The 21,269-nt window shown below is 48.3% G+C and overlaps 11 protein-coding genes across 11 annotated transcripts; 5 read left to right on the top strand and 6 right to left on the bottom strand.

Annotated features, from left to right (window-relative positions):
- Nucleotides 1-158: 158 nt before the first annotated feature.
- atg15 (triglyceride lipase ATG15) lies at nt 159-2,282 on the top strand. Its single transcript, XM_040955365.2, has 2 exons — nt 159-378; nt 436-2,282. Exons 1-2 carry the CDS (start codon nt 202-204, stop codon nt 2,071-2,073), a joined length of 1,815 nt encoding a protein of 604 aa, XP_040814079.2. The 5' UTR covers nt 159-201; the 3' UTR covers nt 2,074-2,282.
- A 774-nt stretch (nt 2,283-3,056) lies between these two features.
- Nucleotides 3,057-4,736, top strand: fgaCat (catalase easC; the record flags this gene model as incomplete). The annotated part of the gene is made up of 4 exons (XM_040955489.2): nt 3,057-3,078; nt 3,138-3,190; nt 3,244-3,423; nt 3,486-4,736. The coding sequence occupies 4 exons, from the start codon at nt 3,057-3,059 to the stop codon at nt 4,734-4,736; spliced, it is 1,506 nt and encodes a 501-aa protein (XP_040814227.2).
- Nucleotides 4,737-5,518: 782 nt separating this feature from the next.
- Nucleotides 5,519-5,916, bottom strand: N7455_005320 (uncharacterized protein; the record flags this gene model as incomplete). The annotated part of the gene is made up of 2 exons (XM_065605008.1): nt 5,519-5,538; nt 5,604-5,916. The coding sequence occupies 2 exons, from the start codon at nt 5,914-5,916 to the stop codon at nt 5,519-5,521; spliced, it is 333 nt and encodes a 110-aa protein (XP_065461908.1).
- Nucleotides 5,917-6,853: 937 nt separating this feature from the next.
- Nucleotides 6,854-7,071, bottom strand: N7455_005319 (uncharacterized protein; the record flags this gene model as incomplete). The annotated part of the gene is made up of 2 exons (XM_065605007.1): nt 6,854-6,981; nt 7,008-7,071. The coding sequence occupies 2 exons, from the start codon at nt 7,069-7,071 to the stop codon at nt 6,854-6,856; spliced, it is 192 nt and encodes a 63-aa protein (XP_065461907.1).
- A 132-nt stretch (nt 7,072-7,203) lies between these two features.
- Nucleotides 7,204-9,021, top strand: N7455_005318 (putative MFS alpha-glucoside transporter; the record flags this gene model as incomplete). The annotated part of the gene is made up of 2 exons (XM_040955474.2): nt 7,204-7,533; nt 7,636-9,021. The coding sequence occupies 2 exons, from the start codon at nt 7,204-7,206 to the stop codon at nt 9,019-9,021; spliced, it is 1,716 nt and encodes a 571-aa protein (XP_040814211.1).
- A 169-nt stretch (nt 9,022-9,190) lies between these two features.
- echA (enoyl-CoA hydratase echA) lies at nt 9,191-10,501 on the bottom strand. Its single transcript, XM_040955371.2, has 4 exons — nt 10,332-10,501; nt 10,136-10,273; nt 9,479-10,024; nt 9,191-9,411 (listed from the first exon to the last, which is right to left on the bottom strand). The coding sequence occupies exons 1-4, from the start codon at nt 10,477-10,479 to the stop codon at nt 9,362-9,364; spliced, it is 882 nt and encodes a 293-aa protein (XP_040814225.2). The 5' UTR covers nt 10,480-10,501; the 3' UTR covers nt 9,191-9,361.
- Nucleotides 10,502-10,923: 422 nt separating this feature from the next.
- On the top strand, nt 10,924-11,834 carry N7455_005316 (Rer1 family protein; the record flags this gene model as incomplete). The annotated part of the gene is made up of 4 exons (XM_040955343.2): nt 10,924-10,992; nt 11,102-11,219; nt 11,364-11,666; nt 11,755-11,834. 4 exons carry the CDS (start codon nt 10,924-10,926, stop codon nt 11,832-11,834), a joined length of 570 nt encoding a protein of 189 aa, XP_040814237.1.
- A 620-nt stretch (nt 11,835-12,454) lies between these two features.
- Nucleotides 12,455-13,171, top strand: N7455_005315 (copper transporter family protein; the record flags this gene model as incomplete). The annotated part of the gene is made up of 2 exons (XM_040955448.2): nt 12,455-12,960; nt 13,039-13,171. 2 exons carry the CDS (start codon nt 12,455-12,457, stop codon nt 13,169-13,171), a joined length of 639 nt encoding a protein of 212 aa, XP_040814176.2.
- A 2,797-nt stretch (nt 13,172-15,968) lies between these two features.
- N7455_005314 (class I SAM-dependent methyltransferase) lies at nt 15,969-18,840 on the bottom strand (the record flags this gene model as incomplete). The annotated part of the gene is made up of 9 exons (XM_040955502.2): nt 15,969-16,119; nt 16,179-16,381; nt 16,440-16,578; nt 16,632-17,910; nt 17,961-18,035; nt 18,085-18,326; nt 18,382-18,398; nt 18,447-18,578; nt 18,631-18,840. The coding sequence occupies 9 exons, from the start codon at nt 18,838-18,840 to the stop codon at nt 15,969-15,971; spliced, it is 2,448 nt and encodes an 815-aa protein (XP_040814102.2).
- Nucleotides 18,841-19,971: 1,131 nt separating this feature from the next.
- Nucleotides 19,972-20,581, bottom strand: N7455_005313 (uncharacterized protein; the record flags this gene model as incomplete). The annotated part of the gene is made up of 2 exons (XM_040955291.2): nt 19,972-20,119; nt 20,175-20,581. 2 exons carry the CDS (start codon nt 20,579-20,581, stop codon nt 19,972-19,974), a joined length of 555 nt encoding a protein of 184 aa, XP_040814134.2.
- A 239-nt stretch (nt 20,582-20,820) lies between these two features.
- On the bottom strand, nt 20,821-21,042 carry N7455_005312 (uncharacterized protein; the record flags this gene model as incomplete). Its single annotated transcript, XM_065605006.1, has 2 exons — nt 20,821-20,841; nt 20,878-21,042. 2 exons carry the CDS (start codon nt 21,040-21,042, stop codon nt 20,821-20,823), a joined length of 186 nt encoding a protein of 61 aa, XP_065461906.1.
- Nucleotides 21,043-21,269: the final 227 nt, after the last annotated feature.

Here is a 21,269-nt window from a genome sequence, read left to right as displayed (position 1 = left end):
CTCTCCTGATGATCATTTCAGAAGACCTCGACGAGGAATTAGATTCATACGATATCGCGTCACGTCACGGGGGTACTCATCACGTGCAGATTGCTCTCCGCACTGCCCAGGTGCGTCACTTGATAAGTGACTCGCCGATAACCGCGATAGACTCAGCTGGGCACTTCTCCTTGATCTTGATCCTCATCATCAACACCCACCATGCCTCGAAAACGTTCATGGATTGAGTTTAGCGTCCACAGCCTATTATTACCAGCTGCAGTATTATCAGGTGCTGCTTCCGCCTCAGGCTATTATCCACCCTCTCAACAAGTCCCCATCGTCCCGCCCCAGGTACCTTTGAATGGGGCGGAGGCTACACCAGACACCCACGAATTTGTAAGATGCCCTACGCAATCTGTATTCACCCTAGTTACCGGTAATAACCGTTTATAGTCCTTACGCCACATCTTCCACCGAGGTACCCATGAACAACCCGCCCTTCATGCGAGACTCGACGTCAACCCAGACACTCGCCTCCGAACTGTATCCGAAGATGGCTACGGAGAACAATATATCGCATCGGAATCCTCTCTGCTTGCTTCATCTAGTCCTCTCACAATACAACGGTTAGTCGACCGACGACTGCCAGTGATTCAAGGTCACCTGGCAGCTGCGCGATCTTCGGGCTTTGCGGCCGCCTTGTCTCCACTGGAATGGGCCATGGATACCGTGCCTGGGCCGAATATTACAGACAAGCAGACTGTCTTGTCATTTGCACAAATGACCGCAAATGACTATATCGAGGAGCCCGGAACAGGACAGTGGCACACTATCCATGGCAAGTTCAACTATTCGGGGAGCTTCGGTTGGCAAAGGGATGGGCTGAGAGGGCACATCTACTCCGATAAGACAAACGGCACTGTTGTCATTTCCCTGAAGGGCACTTCGCCCGCTCTTTTCGATGGTACAGGTACCACAACGAATGATAAAGTCAATGATAATCTATTCTTCAGTTGTTGCTGCGGCCAAGGAGGCTCATATCTATGGAGGCAGGCCTGCGATTGCCAGAGTGCTACATACACGGCAAATCTGACATGCATCGTCGAGTCTATGACTGACGAGAACCGGTATTACCAGGCAGCGATCGACCTATACTCTAACGTTACCGAGATCTACCCGGATGCAAATATTTGGATGACCGGTCATTCCCTAGGTGGTGCAATGACAAGTCTGGTTGGATTGACATTCGGGTTGCCTGTGGTCACTTTTGAGGCTGTCCCAGAGGCATTACCCGCAGCTCGACTTGGCCTTCCAAGCCCGCCAGGGTATGACCCACGATTTCCACAGTCGCGACAGTTCACTGGATCCTACCATTTTGGACATACAGCAGACCCGATCTATATGGGAACCTGCAATGGGATCAACTCTATCTGTACATGGGGCGGCTATGCGCTGGAGTCGGCATGTCACACCGGACAGCTGTGCACGTATGACACTGTGGCAGACAAGGGCTGGCGTGTCGGTCTTGGCACCCACAAGATTGAGAACGTGATATCTGATGTGATTATGAAATACGACAGTGTCCCCTCATGTGTCGCAGAGGAAGAATGCTTCGACTGTGAACTCTGGAAGTTCTTCCGAAGCAACGGGTCTGAGGCCACAACTACTACAACTACCACCACTACTGCATCTCCCACCAGAACTTCTACATGTAAGACCCCCGGGTGGTGGGGCTGCCTGGATGAAAGCACAACCGCTACGACTACGACCACGACTACGACTTCACCGACAAGCACTGCCACTACTACGACTTGCCTGACTCCTGGTTGGTTTGGGTGCAATGATCCTACCACAACAGCCACTCCAGCACCCACCGTGACTGCCACTTTGCCCACCGTGACTGCAACGACCAGCTGCCACGATCCAGGGTGGTTTGGCTGCCGTGACGAAACTAGCACGGTAGCCACGACTACCGCTAAGAATGCCTCGCCCAGTTCAGCGACCTGTCATACCCCGGGAAGGTTGTGGGGATGCTGGGATGAGTCCACTAACATGCCTCCGATCACCTCGGTGCCCACTCCTACCAGCTAAACCCCATACCTTCCCCATGCATGCACTTGCAGCATACTCTTGGTGCCCCTTTCTTTCAATTGATATGTGGGCTCTTGAGAAGCCGCAAGCGCTAGATATACCCATCCACTTTTATGATTTGTTCAAACCTCAATCTGCTTCGGGGTTTCCTTTCCCTGCGATATACAAGATAAGATATACGATTGGCGCACTAAGCGAGCATTTGTTTCGGGATTTATTTTTTTTCTTGTTGTTTTCAAGGCTCTGTGTGAGCACAAGTCGACTGAGCCCTTTTTGACTTTCTTGTCTCAAACTCCAAGGGCAGCACTATTCAAGGTGCTTTGCCGAGGCATAGGGCCTTGCGCAACACCTTGGAGGGACTGACCTTTGGAGGTTTCGGTTGCTACTATACTATGACAATCAGATATTTCAATGAATTCGTTAGATACAACACTGTAGTTGATCGGCTTGCCTGTAACTCAACAAGTCTGGAAGGCCAACTCCGTAGCTCCGGGGTCGGAAGCCCGGAGCTTTCCGATCTCGGATCGTTCCGACAGAACAGATTCTGACAGCTTGAGCTCGGATCGAACTGCTAAATTGGGAGAAAACGACTTGACCACCCCGGAATCTCTCTCTCTTGGTCTAGCCGCAGTCCATTTACAAAGCTATTCCTCCAGGGCTTGTCCCGTTCTCCAATTTCCGGGAGTGAACCCGATAGGATGAGATCGGCCTGGTTGCGATTGGATATCATTCTGCATGTCCACGTCCGTGACATTTAGAGATATTTTGTATTGTACATAAATATAGTCAACATTTGCTGATATCGAAATCGAGAGTAGATTATGAATGGACCAATTGACAGTGGATTATTTTCCATATCAAAAGCTGGTGGGGCCATAGCCTTGGACTTTTCCATGGCTCTCCACAAGGCTGTTTTTTTTCCTATATAAACCAAACGGGACTCCCAGGAATTTCTCTCTCTTCCCCATAGACAATCTGCCATCATGGGTCAAGACAACGAGCCTAGTAGGTCTTACCTCCCCTACCAAAGCCTGAAACACCAACTAATACCCTCTCTTTCGCAGAAACCTACCGCTACAATGAGACTCCGGTCTACACGGCCTCCAACGGCTGCCCAGTACGCCCAGCTCACTTCCTCCTGAATCGCAAGGTCTAACCAGATATATATAGGTCATGGATCCCCAGGCTGCTCAGCGCATTGGTCCCAACGGCCCTCTTGTGATGCAAGATTTCCACCTGATCGATCTGCTGGCACACTTCGACCGTGAGCGCATTCCTGAGCGCGTGGTTCACGCCAAGGGTGCTGGCGCCTACGGCGAGTTTGAGGTCACCGATGATATTAGCGATCTCGTATGTACCACCTGAGCAACTTCTACAATTCCGCGGAGAACAACGAGGCTAATAATGCATAGACTATCATTGATATGCTCAAGGGTGTCGGCAAGAAGACCAAGATGCTCACCCGTTTCTCGACCGTCGGTGGTGAGAAGGGATCCCCGGACAGTGCCCGTGACCCTCGCGGATTCGCCATGAAGTTCTACACCGAGGAGGGCAACTGGGATTGGGTGTTCAACAATACCCCGGTTTTCTTCCTGCGCGACCCTGCTAAATTCCCCGTCTTCATCCACACCCAGAAGCGCAACCCGCAGACTAACCTCAAGGACGCCACCATGTTCTGGGATTACCTCTCTACCCACCACGAGGCCGTCCACCAGGTGATGCACCTGTTCAGTGACCGCGGTACCCCATACTCCTACCGTCACATGAACGGCTACTCCGGCCACACCTACAAGTGGATCAAACCTGATGGCACCTTCAACTACGTCCAGATCCACTGCAAGACTGACCAGGGCAACAAGACCTTCACCAACGACGAGGCAGCCAAGTTGTCCGCCGAGAACCCCGACTGGCACACCCAGGATCTATTCGAGGCCATCCAGCGCGGCGAGAACCCTTCCTGGACCTGCTACGTGCAAGTTCTGAGCCCCGAGCAGGCTGAGAAGTTCCGATGGAACGTCTTCGACCTGACCAAAGTCTGGCCCCAGAATGAGGTGCCTCTGCGCCGTTTCGGCCGCTTCACCCTAAACAAGAACCCGGAGAACTACTTCGCCGAGATCGAACAAGCCGCCTTCTCCCCCTCCCACATGGTCCCCGGTGCCGAGCCCTCCGCCGACCCAGTCCTTCAGTCCCGCCTCTTCTCCTACCCCGACACGCACCGCCACCGCCTGGGCGGCAACTACGAGCAGATCCCCGTCAACTGCCCGCTCAAGGCCTTCAACCCTTCACACCGCGATGGCTACATGAATGTCAACGGCAACTATGGAGCCAACCCTAACTACCCCTCTACTTTCCGTCCCCTCGCCCACAAGCCCGTCAAACCTAGCCAGGAACACGAGAAGTGGTCCGGTGCTGTCATCGCCGAGCAGTACCCTGTGACTTCCGAGGACTACGTCCAGGCTAACGGTCTGTGGCAGGTCCTTGGTCGTACCCCCGGCCAGCAGGAGAACTTCGTCGGTAACATCTCTGGTCACCTGTGCGGCGCCGATGAGCGTGTTCGCAAGGCTACTTACGAGATGTTCCGTCGTGTTAATCCGGATCTTGGTGCTCGCATCCAGTCTGCTACGGAGGCCCATATTAATGGTGCCCCGCCAGCGCGTCTGTAGATGTGCTTTTAATTTCTTGCGTTTTCATATTCAAAATAATCGTGGGTTCACTTCCACATCACTGCATCTAGCTATTTCAACAACTTGAAGACGATTTACGAATTATTCTATACTACTTTGGTATCATCTTGAGGTTCTCATAAATTGTTTTGTAAAAGGTTAAAAAACTGGTTATATTCTCTTTTCGGGACTAAAAATATATTGTCCAAATCAAATGAGCAGCCTAGAAACTGCTTAGCAACGAACACCCGTGGACTAAGCCATCGACTGACTAGGACGTATCAAATCCATGGATTTTATATAATAGATTCAATGCTGATGCCCTTTTGTTTCACTTTCTTCTTTTACGGCAAGAATTAGCCCATCAATATCTCGTTAGCATTAAATCCCATCAAACAAGGGGAATATATCATGGGCAAATCACGCGGTCCAGTAGCATAATTGATCCCGTTTATAGCCGCATGCTGGTATGCCTGTGAAAAGATAGCATATGACACCGGACTAGGCTGACGACTGTTGGGCAGAGGAGCATTATTATACTTATAATTGAACCTGTTATAAACCGTGTTAGCGTTACTCCCAAGCCTCAGAAACCTATTTGCATCCAATCGATAAACCAATTGCGATCTATCAATGTTGTTAGCATAACCCAAAATCATATCAGAAATAGAAGACAAACTCACACAAAATCTCTACACCCAACCAAGTTATCGTTCAAGTGATCAAAATCACAAGGCACCAAACTAGAATCTCGAATGATCCTAACACAATCCCCAACTGTTTTATTGCGGCCCATGGGTATCTGGAAAAAGTGGAGCGACCTTTGATGCGGACCCTCGTACCCAAAGGTACACAGCAGTAGCTCACCTGAAGTTGAGGAGGTTTGTGAGATCACCCCTTCGAGGTCCAGGACAACTCCCCTGGTGTCAATAGGTGCGTATGGGGTATTGTCTTCCAGTTGATGTACGAATGTTAGTCGGAGGACACAATGGCTATTGTTGCCGAAACTTATAAATTCAAGATGGCATTCGGCAACCATCTTGCCTGCGAGGCCCGTAGGGATATCCATGTTACCTGTAAGGTGATACTGCTGATTTGTAGTCACACCAGGAGCTGGAATGCGAGGAGGGGGCGAGGGAAGGGGAACGTAGGTATTTCCGGAACGATGACTGCGAGGCATTTCTGTATGTATGGTTAGCTCTTGGACTATTCAATTGCAGAGCATTTTGTTTTGCTTATTAGCTATTATTGGTGAATTGGGTGCTGTTAGCGAGCTGGTATATGTTGGTTGCTATTAAACTGGTTGGATACTCAAATGTTGAGTATATTGTAGAAACAGATTTTGTCTTATATACACGGAGAATCTTTGAGGCTAGTAATCAATGAAACTACAAGACTGTAACAAAGTGCCTTGTTATAGATTAAGAAACGGTTGAAAGAAGGAATAGAACTATAATTAATCGAGTCGCCAAAGAAACATATTTAGATGTTGAAAGCGGGCTTTGAAAGATAAATTGGACCAATACACATTGTCTGTAAAGACTAGAATGAACCAGGTTGATCAAAGAAGGTCTATGAAAGAATTCCACGGAGAGATGAGCATTGTTGCTTGAACTAAGCCTCGAAGTTCGAATAGCATTGTTGATCAAATAATTTCCAAGAAACGAAGTCGTCCAAGTGCAAGCGGTACGCATCTATATTATAGCATTTTGGGGTCAATGTAGGATTCACATCTAGTGTTAAAAGGTATCTGTTTCTGTCCATGAAATCAAGAGTGTATGTGGTTGGTTCTTTTCGAATGCAAATCATTACCCCCGAGTATTACCGAGGAAGTAGAATAAATATGATAGATATGAACCAATAAGAATAGTCCAATTCCGAGTTAGAGAGAGTAACCTTGATATAGTCTATTCGTATTGCTGCAAGGGGTCCCGAAGAATTATAGTTCCCCCACGTGGGGTTGTGAGACCCCTGTACATAGGTAGTCACTTTGTAGATCTTAAATTGTACGAATAATTTCTGAATTATATGATCAAATATCCTAGAATACAGAGTAATAAAAACCAGTCACACCATTAAAAACCTCAAATAATCAAGTGGTGACCATGACCCATCACTTACCCCATCCGGGCCTCGCCAAGCTTCCCATCCCGCGAAAATTTGCGCTTGGAGGCATCGAGCCCGAATTCCCGTTCCCCCCGCCAATTCGGATCATTGGCTTTTATCCTCATTTTGTCTAGCCCTTCTATCTCGGCCGCAGTATTCACTTACCCTCGGTAGGCGTCAAGGGGACTTTTCGCCGCCCTGGAGCGCTCGCGTGCAATGCTCCCAGCATTGTGGGTACTTTGATTTTTTTTCCCCTGACTTCCGAACCAGCTCAACTTTCAACCCCATATCGAAAGTTGCTCGAGACAACAACCCCCCCTCCATTTCCCCCCAGTGTCCTCGGTTATTCCGCCTATCCAACATGGCCGAACCCAAGGCCCCAGATGCCATTACGCCGGTGGATAACCCCCCCGAATATGGTTACTCTTCGTCCCCGGGACCCGCCTCGGACTCGTCCATGACCAAAGTCATTCAAAATGCAAAGGCAGCCACAGAGAAGGAACAGTCCATGACATTGATGCAGGGGATCCGGCTGTATCCTAAGGCCGTGCTTTGGAGCGTGCTCATCTCCACTTGCATTGCTATGGAGGGGTACGATATTAGTTTGGTCAACAACTTCTATGCCTTCCCGCAATTCAAGCGCAAGTATGGTGAGCCACTGGCCAATGGCAAATATGAAGTATCCGCAGCGGTAAGTCCGACCAATTCCCCCGGTGCTTGTGCCTTCCATATCTGGGAGTGAGGTGCATTTGCCTCTTTGGGTGATGGAACTGACAATTCTCTGGATGTACAGTGGCAAGCAGGCCTGAGCAACGGTGCTTATTGCGGCGAAATCATCGGTTTATTCATCAATGGCTGGGCTTCGGAACGCTTCGGTTACCGGTACACGATTATGGCCTGTCTCATACTTGTTAGTGCGTGGACGTCAATCTTCTTCACGGCCCAGAATGTGCAAACCCTGCTGGCAGCGGAGATTCTTTGCGGTGTTCCCTGGGGTGTCTTCCAGACTTTGACGATTACCTACGCCTCGGAGGTGTGTCCTGTGGCGCTGCGAGGGTATTTGACTACCTATGTCAATTTCTGCTGGGGTCTTGGCCAGCTCATTGGAATCGGTGTGATTAAGGGCATGTTGAGCCGGACTGACGAATGGGCCTACCGGATTCCATACGGACTGCAATGGATGTGGCCGCTGCCGCTCTTCATTGGTATTTGGCTTGCCCCCGAATCCCCGTGGTGGTTGGTTCGGAAAGGTCGCACTGAAGATGCGAAGCGGGCCCTTGTGCGTTTGACAAGCAAAGGTCAGGGAGATTTTGATCCCGATGAGACGGTTTCTATGATGGTGCACACTACCGCTCTGGAGGAAAAAATCACCAAAGGTGCTAGCTACCTAGACTGCTTCCGGGGTACCGATCTCCGCCGTACGGAGATTGTTTGCATGGTCTGGGCCATTCAAAATCTTAGTGGAAACTCCTTTTCCAACTATTCGACCTACTTTTTGGAACAGGCTGGGTTAAGCTCCTCGAACTCTTACGCCTTTGCTATGGGTCAATACGGCATCAACATGGTTGGCGTGTTTGGATCGTGGTTCCTTATGACACTCGGAATCGGCCGACGCACGTTGTACCTGTACGGTCTCTGTGGTCTGTGCACCATGCTATTAGTCATGGGCTTCCTTGGTCTTGTTCCCAAAGAGCACAAAGAGCAGGGCTCCCTAGCCACGGGTGCCATGATGTTGATCTGGGCCCTGTTCTACCAGCTGACCGTTGGCACGGTCTGCTTCTCCCTTGTAGCCGAGCTTTCCACCCGCCGACTGCAAATCAAGACAGTCGTGCTCGGCCGCAACCTGTATAACATCGTCGCCATCGTCTGCGGCGTCCTCACCCCCTACATGCTCAACCCCGGCGCTTGGAACTGGGGCAACTACGCCGGTTTCTTCTGGGGTGGCATTTGCTTCCTGTGTATCATTTACACATACTTCCGCGTCCCCGAGCCTCGCGGACGTTCATTCGCCGAGCTTGATCTGCTTTTCGAGCGCGGTATTAGCGCTCGCAAGTTTTCGACGACCCAGGTGGACGTATTCGATGAGACCATTGAGGGCCGTGTCATTGATGATTACCGAGCGGAGAAGAACAACCGAACTGATGAGAGCCAATTGGAGAAAAATCACGGTTCGATATGATGCGATGTGTCTTATGTTTACGACTAATTCTGCTTCTGGGCCCGAAATTGATAGGCACTCTTGCATGTACATAGCATTTTTCAGCAAATAGCATTAATCTAATATCTTTATATGATGGTCAAATACACCATGTAAACTGAAGCCTTTAATCTCTCATATCTCCACTTCTATTCTGATGAGGTTGAAGATAATAATTATAGCCGGAAGTGCGTTAGATGATACTCCTCTCTGTCAGGGCTATAAACGAGTCCGCTATTCTACAGCTCCAACATCGTGAATTACACGCAGGCAATGAAAAAATCCAGCTTCTTCATTCCAAATGGTTCATCCCAACCATTATCTATTCATGGGACCACTCAGCCTTCTTCTTTTCCGCAAAGGCAGTCATACCTAGAATAATCGTTAGCAAACCCCGAACGGAAACCCACCCATTCAGCAGAACAAAGTGCCAACTCACCAATCTTCTGATCTTTACTTCCAAAGAGCGCATGGAACAACCGTCTCTCATACTCAACACCCTCCTTGAGCGACAACTCCTGGCTCTTATTAACAACCTCCTTACCAGCAACAACAGCCACACGACTGTAGCTAGCAATGGTCTCGGCCGTCTTATACGCCTGCTCCAGCAACTCTTCCTTGCCACCTGGCACAACCTTCGCGGCAACACCCCACTCACCAGCCTCCTTACCGCTGAAGTTCTTTCCAGTGAGGATAAGCTCCATGGCCTTGCTCTTGCCGACGGCACGGGTCAGGCGCTGAGAGCCGCCTGCGCCGGGGATGGTGCCCAGCTTGATCTCTGGCTGACCGAAGGTGGCAGTCTCGGAGCAGTACAGGATGTCGCACATCAGAGCTAGCTCGCAGCCGCCGCCGAGGGCGTAGCCGGAGACGGCGGCGATGACTGGGGTGCGGATTGATGTGGCGAGGTGGGACCAGGGAGCGATGAAGTTCTCGCTGTAGGCAGCTGAGAAGCTTAGAGGGGCCATTTCTTTGATGTCGGCGCCGGCTGTGGTGGGTTTGGTGTGTCATTATATTGTTGATGTATATTGTGATTAGGGTGACGGAGTGACTGGAATATATATGGTGTGTGAAGAGTGTAGATAGAGCTTTTACATACCGGCAAAGGCCTTCTCGCTTCCTGTGATAATGATCGCGCCAATGCTTTTGTCATTGTCGTAGTTGCTCAGAGCTTCATTAAGCTCCTTGAACAAGGGAGTGCATAGTGCATTGAGGGCCTTGGGGCGGTTAAGGGTAACTAGAATAATAATGAGAATGAGAATGTGTCCTGTGGTATATGGACTGCAGGTACATACTCAATCCCACGCCGGGCTTGGGGGTCGAAGTGAGGATGTGCTCGTAGCTACCAGTAGCTGAAGAATAACCCCGGACTCGGGCTAGGTAGGAAGTCAAGGGGACCGATGACCGCGAAGTGGCCAGACGAGTGCATTGACGGGCAAACATTGTGCTATGTGAAGACAAGGACAATTAATTTTATTCAGATAATTGAGATTGAATTATGCAGAGAAAGAAGAGAGAGAGAGAGTAGTTACGCGATACCATCATAGATGGCCCGTTTCCCCGCGACCGACTGAACGCCGAAGTTAACCGTCCCGAGGTACACGTGAAGGGACTAACCTCTTTTAGTCTGTCTTATGTCACTGCACTGCCACATAGCAACTGTGCCACATATCACGTGCCCATATGTGGCTGATGACTCATCTCTACTCTGATTGGCCAGTCTGCAGTGGACACTTTTCTGTCCTGAAGGAAGCGCAGTGCCTGTCCTGGAATGTCTGGTTTCAGCAGCTTATCTTAATCACCGCTTTTCCTTTACTTTCCCTCTTTCCTTTCTTTCTTTCGGTGGTCTAGGCCTGTGCTTTGCCTATCCTCCCTAATATCTTCATCATGGATGTCCCTGAGCCCGATCAGTCGCCCTTCACAGCTGTGTCCGCGCACACCTCTAGACTGACCCGAGTAAGTGTCTCGTGAGGGGTAAAGGCATTGCGCAATGTCTTTGGCTCCATCATTTCTGAGATCCGTCGCAATAGTCTGATGAATATGCATGCTAACATGTCAACTGCAGCACTACCAAGCCTACCTCGATGCTTCGACCCCGTACACAACCTACCGCTGGGTTGGTTCCGGCGTGCTCCTGTTCCTCTTCTTCCTGCGCATTTTCCTCGCGCAGGGCTGGTATATCGGTAAGACTTCATCGAGCCCCTGAAAATGGAACTAGCGAAGCGAAAATGATGCGCTTCGATGCACCAACACGCGAAAGCCATTCGTCCACAGCGCGGTAAACATCTGGATAAACAAACCGCTAACGCCGCAATCTTGAATCACAGTCGCCTACACACTCGGCATCTACCTCCTGAACCTCTTCCTCGCTTTCCTGACTCCCAAGTTCGACCCGTCTCTCACCCAGGACGAGGGTCTCGAGGACGGTGACGCCGGATCCCCCAGCCTCCCCACCAAGAAGGACGAGGAGTTCCGGCCCTTCATCCGCCGTCTGCCCGAGTTCAAGTTCTGGCACTCGGCCACTCGCGCCATCACCATCGGCTTCGTTTGCTCTTGGCTCGCCGTCTTCGATATCCCCGTCTTCTGGCCGGTCCTGGTTGTTTACTGGATGATTCTGTTTGTGCTGACGAGTATGTTTCCCCTTTTCGATTGGTATTCGATACGATACCTGTATCATTTTGTGGTGGAGATGATGTCTAACTCGATCCTTTTTTGCAGTGCGACGACAAATCCAGCACATGATTAAGTACCGCTACGTGCCTTTCTCCTTCGGAAAGACACGGTACGGCCGCTCATGAGATTTTCGATTTCTGATCTTCTTTTTCTGTCTCTGACTCTATATCCACGATCGTTCGCATGTGCATGTCCTGTATCTGTATGCGCACTTTGGTTTGGTGAGCAACAGACAGGCATGATATGATAGGAAGTGAAAGCGCTGGGCTCATGGTGGTCCATTTATGAATTTCCCCAGACTCTTTTTTAATCACTGTTTGTTTAGAGGGCCGCTGCTTTGGCGCGTTCCAGTCTTCTTCCCCTGTGAAATATGATTAGACCTGAAGTCAATGAATGAACTGACTTGCAATATATGATTTTTGAAAAGCAAGATATCAAGGCTTTGTTTTACAATTTCTTCTTTTTATAATTCGCCAAACTGTAAGGTAACATCGGTTGAGACATTTGATGTGGAGGTGAGGGGATTTGCGCTTATATGCTTCCATGATCTTATTTGAGAAGATTAGGATTACACTATTAAATGAACCCAACAGTTACCTCATGCATCTAAAGCCGCATAAGTAAAGAAGATTGTCTAGTCTTCTCTCGCTTTTTGCCTACAGGACTTCCCACTCTCAACCACACCCTCAACATGAAGTGATACAACGCTGTCGACTCGACCTTGAGTGAATGCCCTGGCGCAATTATGGATATGGATATGAACATGCCATCAGTGTTTTCGGCCTCCACTGAAATCACAATCCTCTTCACAGGCTGGACAACCTCAACCACGACACAGTACGTCTTAACGCTGACATTTTTATTCGTCCTCGCCATCTTCAACCGCTTCCTCGGCGCTCTCAAATTCCAACTCGAGAAATCTTGGTCCCAGAATACCTCTTCCCCTCAAACTCTACTTCTCCGTCCAGTAAATACACGACAAAACATCCGAAAAGCAAAGCTCAGTCCTCTTCCAGACTACATGCGCGTGCACGGGGACGAGGACGACGACGAAGAGACTCTACCAGTTTCAAATAACCACAATGAAACACGAAATGCGTCAATAAGCCATCTCAAAAAGGGCGGCCTTCAGAATAGGACCTCACTGAAACGCCTACTCCCATCATGGAAGGCCAGTGGAACGTGGAGTTTCCGAAAAGACGGGACATGCGCGTTGCTCGAGTGTGCTAGGGCTTTGATTGGATATTTCTTGTGGGTGGTTACACCTAACTACAGCTGTCTACATGTGTATCATGTATCGAATGATCAACTAATTATTCATATTGATAGGATGCTATCCGTGATGACATTCAACGTCGGCGTCTTCGTTACTGTGATTTTCGGCGTCCTAGTGGGAGAACTGCTTCTTGGGAGATTCTCTCAGGGAACTACCTGGCAGGAAGGGACTTGTCATGGTGGGTGATTGGTGTTTTCATTGCTGGTGAAGTCCTAGCTGTGCTCCCTTTACCTCGCACTGTGTAATACTGCGTAGTGTTCCACAGAGGCGGATTGGTGTCTAGTTATTGATTAAGATGGGCTATTAGAACTGCCGCTATTGACATGCTAATCTTATTCTCATGCATGCTTCATTATCTACCTAACTCCTTTATAAAACAAGAGCGTCCGTTGATATAACCCAAATAATCATCTACCCTCGGTATAAACATGATCAACCTGCTGCTGTTGTGCCGGCTGAGTCTCGGATTCTGGACTGCAAACCATCGACCCTATTTGAAACGACAGATGTTACTACATCTACGTCGAATCCAAATTACCGATCCCATTCTGCTGACATGACATACCTGGAGCAAGTGGAACCATAATCGCCCAAACCTCCCGACAATTACAATCAACTCCATTGAGGTGCGAGCACTTTGCCAGTGGACGTCCAGCCTTGGGGATTCTCTTCATCGGTCGATCATAGTGTGCGCATTTGGATGAGCGGTGGCCCCGAATACAGGATTGACTTTTGAAGGGTTTGTAAGTAAGTTTTTCTACGGTCTGGGTATAGATATAAGACAGGAGGTGTCTCACCAAGACCATTTATCACCTTGGGGGTCGAATGGCATGTTTCTAATTTGCTGGTTCGAATATGGCCAAGTCCACTAACAATTGTATTAATGTCTATGAGGCCCGAAAACGGAGGGGATATTGGATTTATTGAGTAAATAGTGGAACTTGCGGGAAATGTTTATTGAAGATGTGGACTAACACTATGTACTTGCGCAAATGTGCTCAAATCAGCGCCGGGTGTGATCGGCCGCTATATAACCTTTTCTGGAGATCGATGTGATCTGTAGATACATCCTGTGCTAAAAGTCTTGCGACAAACCCCACATTTTTAGCGCGTAGTATATCACCCCCCCCCCCCCCCCCCCCCCACAACCCTATTGAATTTTTCTTCCTACAATAACCATGCGCTCTTTCGGCACGGAGATTTCTGGAAATAGGGGTAAATAGGCTGAGCTATCCCTTGAGAAATCCCCTGAGCAATGTGCCGGAATATGTAGTGCGCTCGATACAGGTGTATCTGTATCTAAACTCGCCGTCGAATATGCCTATTACCGCAGTACTATATCCCGTACTAGAGAGCGGTTTTTGGAGCAAAAAGACATATCTTCGAGATCTTATACCGGCCATCCCCTAATCTTTAACGAACGTCGAATTCTAGTACAAAATAGGCCTAGAGATTGCAATCTAAGACGTACCGATATAAACTTATAAACTTAAAAATTTATATAAAGGATATTGAGTAAATGGTATAGGCTGGGATCTGGGTTGGTAGCCGTATAAAGTTGATCGTTATAGAGCGGGAGAAACGTGGTAAACGGAGTAGTTATATGTTAAATTTATACCTTAATACTCTTAAAGAAGGCCTTTTACTAGTCTATATACCCGGTATTATCTTCTAGTAAGATAACGCCCGTATATATACTGCTAGTATTATAGGGGAGTGGTTTGAAGAATATGGGTATATATCGAGGATTGGCCTCTACATTCACCCGATCTTAGTCCTATTGAGCCATATTGGTGGCTATTAAAGGTCAAATTGTTAAAGCTCTACCCCGAATTGATAGAGATAGGTAGAAGCGAGGCAGATTGGGCCTATTTTCGCAAAGATATATGCTATGCATGGGATGCACTTGATCAAGGTATAATTAACAATTTGGTCCGATCTGTACCTAGGAGATTGCTTGCTACACGTAAAGCAAAGGGTTACTATACTAAATATTGAATCCATTGAATTCATTGGCCATTTAACCATCTAATAATACTAAAATTAACATATATTTGAATGTAGAGATATATATTTGTTGTGGGGTGCGGGTAAAAATCCACTGTCGCAGGACTTAAGCTCTCAGAGTGTATGAAACGTTGTAGGCTGTACGTATATAGAATATAACACTACCAAATCATCAACGATGAATGTGTATCGGCTAGTTTTTTTTTTCGGGCCGAGATCTGTTAGCAACGCTTGTAACATACATAGAAATCATATTCTACTATAACCGTGCTAAGCGCCCAACACCGCCATACCTAGTGTTGGTGCGCTATACAAGAGGTACGTACGATACAAAATTCATAAAATCCATTTTTCTCAACCCCCTCTATAGTTAGGGAGATTATAGGTCTATATTTATTATTTAAAGGGCTTTAATGAATCTAGAATTTATATAAGCAAGATTTGCTTGAAAGCAATAGAATACCAAAGTTCTACTCCGTACATGAAATATTGATATGTGGTGCTTTTGAATTATTTCTCACACTTTTTATATCAACTACATATGTACTTAGAATTGATATGAGACGCTAATCACGTCTCCGGTGGATCCAACACAAGATCGAAGGCCCCATAAGGATTACTGACCCATTTGATTCCCATAATCAACTGTTTAATGGTCGTCGGTCTATCTTTAAATACACCATTGCTTCAGCGTTGACTTCCCTGCATGACTACAGATTGCAAGTTCAGCTGCCTAGTGTATGTAACTATGTAAAAGATGGCTGCTATAAGGACAAGCGGCTGACATTCATCCGATTCTACACTAGAACCGAAAACATAGTTCGGATCATACTTCTGAACGCGGCGCTTTTTAATTCAAGCATAGGAAACACTCCATCTAACTCCAAATCGTAGGTATCATGAACGGGCACCGAGGCACATACGGCATAACATGAAAGGACCGCATCAAGGGAAAAAAAAAAGGTATCGCCCTAACTCAAATCAACAGATTCTCCACGCTGCTCGGCATCTTGCCTCCGGTAATAGCGCTTTCCCCCAATGAGAGAGTCGACATTTTGCGGTCTGGATTGGGGCGGGACAAGTCCTCGGATTTAGTACAGATCCAGGTCGATGCGTACATATTCACCCTAGAATAGACGTGTAAGCTTCGTCCGTAATAGTCAAGCACAAAAATCCAGAAACTCACCGATCAATACATGTGCCGGGGAAACGAGCTCCCACGCGACGAGCAGTGAAGCCATTCTCTTCAAAGTGCTTGATGTACCAAGGATCGATACTGGCGGAACGGAGGAGAATGCGACCACCCTTTTTCAAGGCTTTGTTGAAAGTTCGGGCCTGGGAAGGGGCAGAGTCCCCTGCGGGATCGAACCAGTCCATAGAGTCCATGACCTAATATAAATTAGCACAACGAGTACTGCAAATGGGTATTTCGATACGAAATACTTACCACGGCGATAGTCAGAGTTCCCGGAGTGATGCGGTTGATCACTTCATTGATCTCATCAGTGTGGATACGAAGGCCATCGAATGCACCAGGCGTGGAAAGCTTGACGTGTGCTTGGGGAGAAAGATAGGTGGGATGGCATCTATACTTGCAGTTAGCATGTGTATTTGAAAGACAAAGACAAAAGCAACGAACCTCCGTGAGAATTTTCCCTGAACGCAAAGGAAGTAGAAGTAGTTATCGTTGCTGATAAGAGTCTCGTTGATCACAGGGTCGAGAGTATTGACAACGTATTCCCAAATCGATTGGCCGCTGACGTCTTTGCCCTTTTTCATATCTTCGGTTAAGCCGTTGCGGCGGAAGAAGTCGTCGACAATCATATTTCGCTGGTTGCGTGGGACTCCGGCGGCCTTCCATGCGAACCATTCGGTGCTCACAATAGCCCAGTTGAGTGGTCGGCTCAGTAGGACACGTCGAATGCGAGGCCAAATTTCGCGCTGCTCTGCAATACTCTGCGCTTCACACAGCTTGCGAACTTCACCTTGGAGTCCGAAGATATTGAAGAGCCATCGTACCATACGAATGGCGTGGCGAGACCCACCAGTCTCATACAGACCATGGCCAGAGGTAGAGGCGAAGGTCTGGGTGTGCTCGAGCCAGTACTGGAAAGCCTGGCTGGACAGGTGGGGGCTGAGTTTAGAGATCAGCAGTTCACGGAACTGTGCGTGCTTGCCATCACCAAAGATTTTCCACATATCGCGGTGACCCAGCGCTAAATAACAGGAAACCTTCAACTCAAGAAGATGATTCTGGTTAGGGTTTAAGTCCACTGCGTGCACCCGGCGGGGACTCTTTTGTAGATAATCAAGAATGTTGTCACCGGCACTGGTGATCGCCAGGATCACGTCGTCTTTTCCGATGTTCAGGAGTCGGTGGTCAACTCGCGGGTCTTCCCATGTGAACGCGTAGATGTACTCGTTTTGGAATTGAGTATGTTTGGGTAGCATGTCGTTGTAGTGAATGCGATAGTGGTGGTTTTGGTAAAAGGATGATGGAAGTGGCAGGTTTGCACTCAGGTTAATCACTGCAGACTCATATGCCTTGGAGCGAATCTCGTGCGTGCTTTTCACAACTGCATTGTCCATCTCCTGCTTGTGATTGGCGGGAAGAAGGTAAGGAGACTCAGTAAAAGACGCATCCAGCTTCTCAATGGATTGACTTGATGGGGTAGATGCCATTTCCTTGGGGCAACCAACAAAGATGTAGTATGGAATACCACCAAGGAAATAGTTTCGTTCGCTGGCGGAGATGACAGTACCAAACTTGTATTCCAGATAGTCTCGGCGGGCCGCTTCAAGGCTGACCCGGTCAAAATCGAACCAAGCTCTCCAGAATACACGCCCGAGCCAGTTGACATGGCGGTTGAAAGCACCACCAGTGTAGTTGCGACAGGAAACATCCACAATGCTTTGGACTATATTTTGAATGAGTAACATTCACGCAGAACTTCGAGGTATTGCTTACCGTAAAAGTCACACACTCCCAGCATTCCAGTTGACTTCAGGCGGGAGGTTAATGAGTCGACAACGCTGTAATAGTCTAAAACAATCAACATCAACAGTCTTTCGTGGGGATCTTAAATACTCACCAGGAATCATTGATAGACTGTAGCTCATAGTGATCAAGTCCGCGCCAGCACTTGCCGCATTTTCCTTCTCGGGAAGACGGAAAGACCGGGCATCCTGGCAGAGAACGGTAACATTGTTCCACCCAAGGCGTTCGAAGCGCTTGCGGGCAACTTCGCAGAGGGACGGGGAGAGATCGACGAGGTAAACGTGTTTAAAGAATTTGTCCACCGGGAGGAAGGCGGCCATGGCTTCGATGTTGTATCTATCACGAGTCAGATGTTCGCTCTGTATCACTTTAGGATTCCTCTCGTGCCTACCCAGTACCACCACCGACCTAGAATGCATTAGCGCTAGCTCAGAAAGACGACAAGTCAACACTCACATCGACCCAGACAACCTTTCCAGCCTTGACTTCTTTGTTGCTAATCTTGTACTTCAGCTGTGCAGCCACAAGACCAAGCATGTCCTCACGACCACAGAGCAGACGACGACGAGTGGCATCGTAAATTGCGGCCTGACATGGTCAGCTTCAAGCCATATCTAAGCTCGTGGCCATTTAATCGCACCTGTGTCTTGTAGAAGCTCTCCAACGCATCCTGCTGGCCTCCGGCCTTCTTATCATGCGGTTTGATGAAGTTCGCCCAGATGAATTTCAAGTAAGGACCAACTCCAGAATTGGCGACCTTGATGTGCTGAGAGGAGATGAGAAGAACCAGACCGACTAGGGCAAACACCAGTACGGCGGCCCCGACGATATAGACGTGCATCCAATCCATGTTCAATATGTAAAAAGAGCGATGCAACGAACAAAGAGTGAGAGAAGCGACCGAGAGATTCAAATACAAATCGAATTGGGTCTAATTGACCACATGCTCCCCCTCACGAGGAGACGGCAGCGTGTACCATGTCCTATCACGGCGACACATGGGGGGTGCAGATGATAAGAGAGAGAGCGGAGGGGCAAGGGAAGGTACAATGGACATGAGGTACACGTATAACTATAGTGTATTAAGGAAGTCACTTGTACATGGTCCACTATAACCCTTTGAATTGAGGGAGTAGATCATCCGAAAGCAGCACAAACTCAAGTAAATCCCAAAGTAAATTGACTGCAAATCAAATCCGATCCAACTCTAAGGACAATTGGGTTCCTGCAGTAGCCTGTAGTCCAACGATTGGGCCACTCAGAGCCCAGTCACTTCCCATGTGGTCCCCCCGAAAGTCTTGGCACTGGCCGTTGCGGTCCCATCGACTTGGCCCGTGGGGCCTGCTGTGTCCCCCATAGGGCCGCCACCAGGGTCAATCCTCAGGACCCATGGGCGCCAATCAGCTCCCCGTTTGCTAGCACATTGGGAGTTCCCCAGGTTTGATGGGATCTCAGTGTTAGCCGTTCATTATAGAGTGGCCCTGGAGATCCCGATAACCGGAAGATTTTGGGATCATATACTACCCAGGTATTGGTTTGTTAATTCCGTTTGCAAATCATCCATACAAAGTACACGTAGCATCGTTTTCACTCCTAATCAAATATTGTATTTGGGAAATGTTAAATAGTCGCACATGATATGGTCCTTTCAGGCTCTATTTATGTTACTTAGTCCAGGTCAGAAAATAGAAAACAACAATAATAACTAAGGCTGTAATGCCCAGTTGAATGACTTACGTATTGATTAGTACTAAAATCTTTAATAGGAAGAACTCTAATTGGAAGTAGGTGAAGGTATCCATTTCGAACACATATTCAATAAATACATATCATGACAGCCGTAACTCGGGACAGCTTGACTAACATACAGAAAAGAAGACAAATGGGTAAACACTACATGAATTGACGAAGATAACCAAACTCCATTTTGTCAATTGCCGGTTCCGAGGTGACCTTGGTGCCAGCCAGTTGTCTAATTTCCTTAAACAGTGACAGTATCCAAGCCCATCGCATGGAAGTACGAGATACTGTCTCCTGCAATGTACGCCTCCCTAATCTGGCCTGTACACTCGTCCTGGACAAGGAAATCTGTTCCGTTATAGGTGACAGCAGCACCTGCTTTCAATGGCCTGAGCAATTTGCAAGATCAGATTTGTAATAAAGATTATAATGAGTTGAACTTACGTTGGAAAGAGTGTGAAGGTCGATCCGAGGACACCATGCATTATCCACCGAACAGCAATCGAATGATCGGCCGCGACCGTTCGGATGGGTTCAAAGTAATATTCCTTCCATCCAGTCCGCGATCTTTTAACGAAGGCAGCAAACTCATCTCTGTTTTTTATATGAGTGGCTGAGCTTCCTTTCCCGCTTGCTGAAGGGAAGCTGTCGGCAAAGAGGAAAACATCGGGGTGGAAGACAGTGTCAATGAGCGACAGGTCCCCGCCCCAAACGGCGATGTAATTCTCCAGAAGACGCTCATGGAAATCGCAGCTGGTAGTTTCCGGGCCGCAACAGGATGAGCCAGCAAGAGCCCCGGAGTATCCAAGCAGAGAATAGAGAGCAGAGTTCAAGACGAGGTTGAACTTCATTATGAAGGTGTCCTTTGAGGCTCGTGGATATTCTAGGAAGGGCTGTTTGACTGTGCCTCTTACTTGGTCTTTGAGACTTCCCTCCTTTTATATCTGTTCAAATACACTGCCACATCATCGAGCAGGTCTCTGGGTGGATCTCGAAATACGAAGAGTGAAACCACTTCCAGTATATGGAGGACGGGATGTGCATATCTGTGGGCCTGGTGCTATCGCAGAATAACTGACAGTGAGGCAGTTCAAGCCTCCTTATGGAATAACTGGATGAAGATAATATTTTAGCCCCCGAAACATACGCCGTCTGGCAAGTCCAATGCAACCCGCGCATAACGTTCCCTTTTGGGTTTAGCCCGAGACCTCTGCGGCCCCACCAATTTAAAGTTATCTCCACGCGAGTCTGACGCAACTTCAATAGTCGTGGTCAGCAAAAGGGCACCCCGGCCCTGGACATAGAAGAACATTGTGGGCAGTAGCGACTGCTTTATTACCACAATCTTTGCGAATAGGAAGCATTAGTCGAACTCAAGCGCGCCCTTTCACTATATCACCTAGCCCAGTTCCCAATGGTTGGTGTCGCGGGGCGTTCCAAAGCATGTCGTACCTGCAGGCGGCGCAAAAAGGGGGTAAGTACTCCGAATTTATTCAATAAATCAAAAGTACCCATTCTACATTGAAGGAGCAACACTAA

Source organism: Penicillium solitum, assembly GCF_028829755.1.
Source record: "Penicillium solitum strain IBT 25940 chromosome Unknown utg000003l_segment0_segment0, whole genome shotgun sequence".
NCBI lineage: Eukaryota > Fungi > Ascomycota > Eurotiomycetes > Eurotiales > Aspergillaceae > Penicillium > Penicillium solitum.
This window is presented reverse-complemented; position numbering and strand designations above follow the sequence as displayed.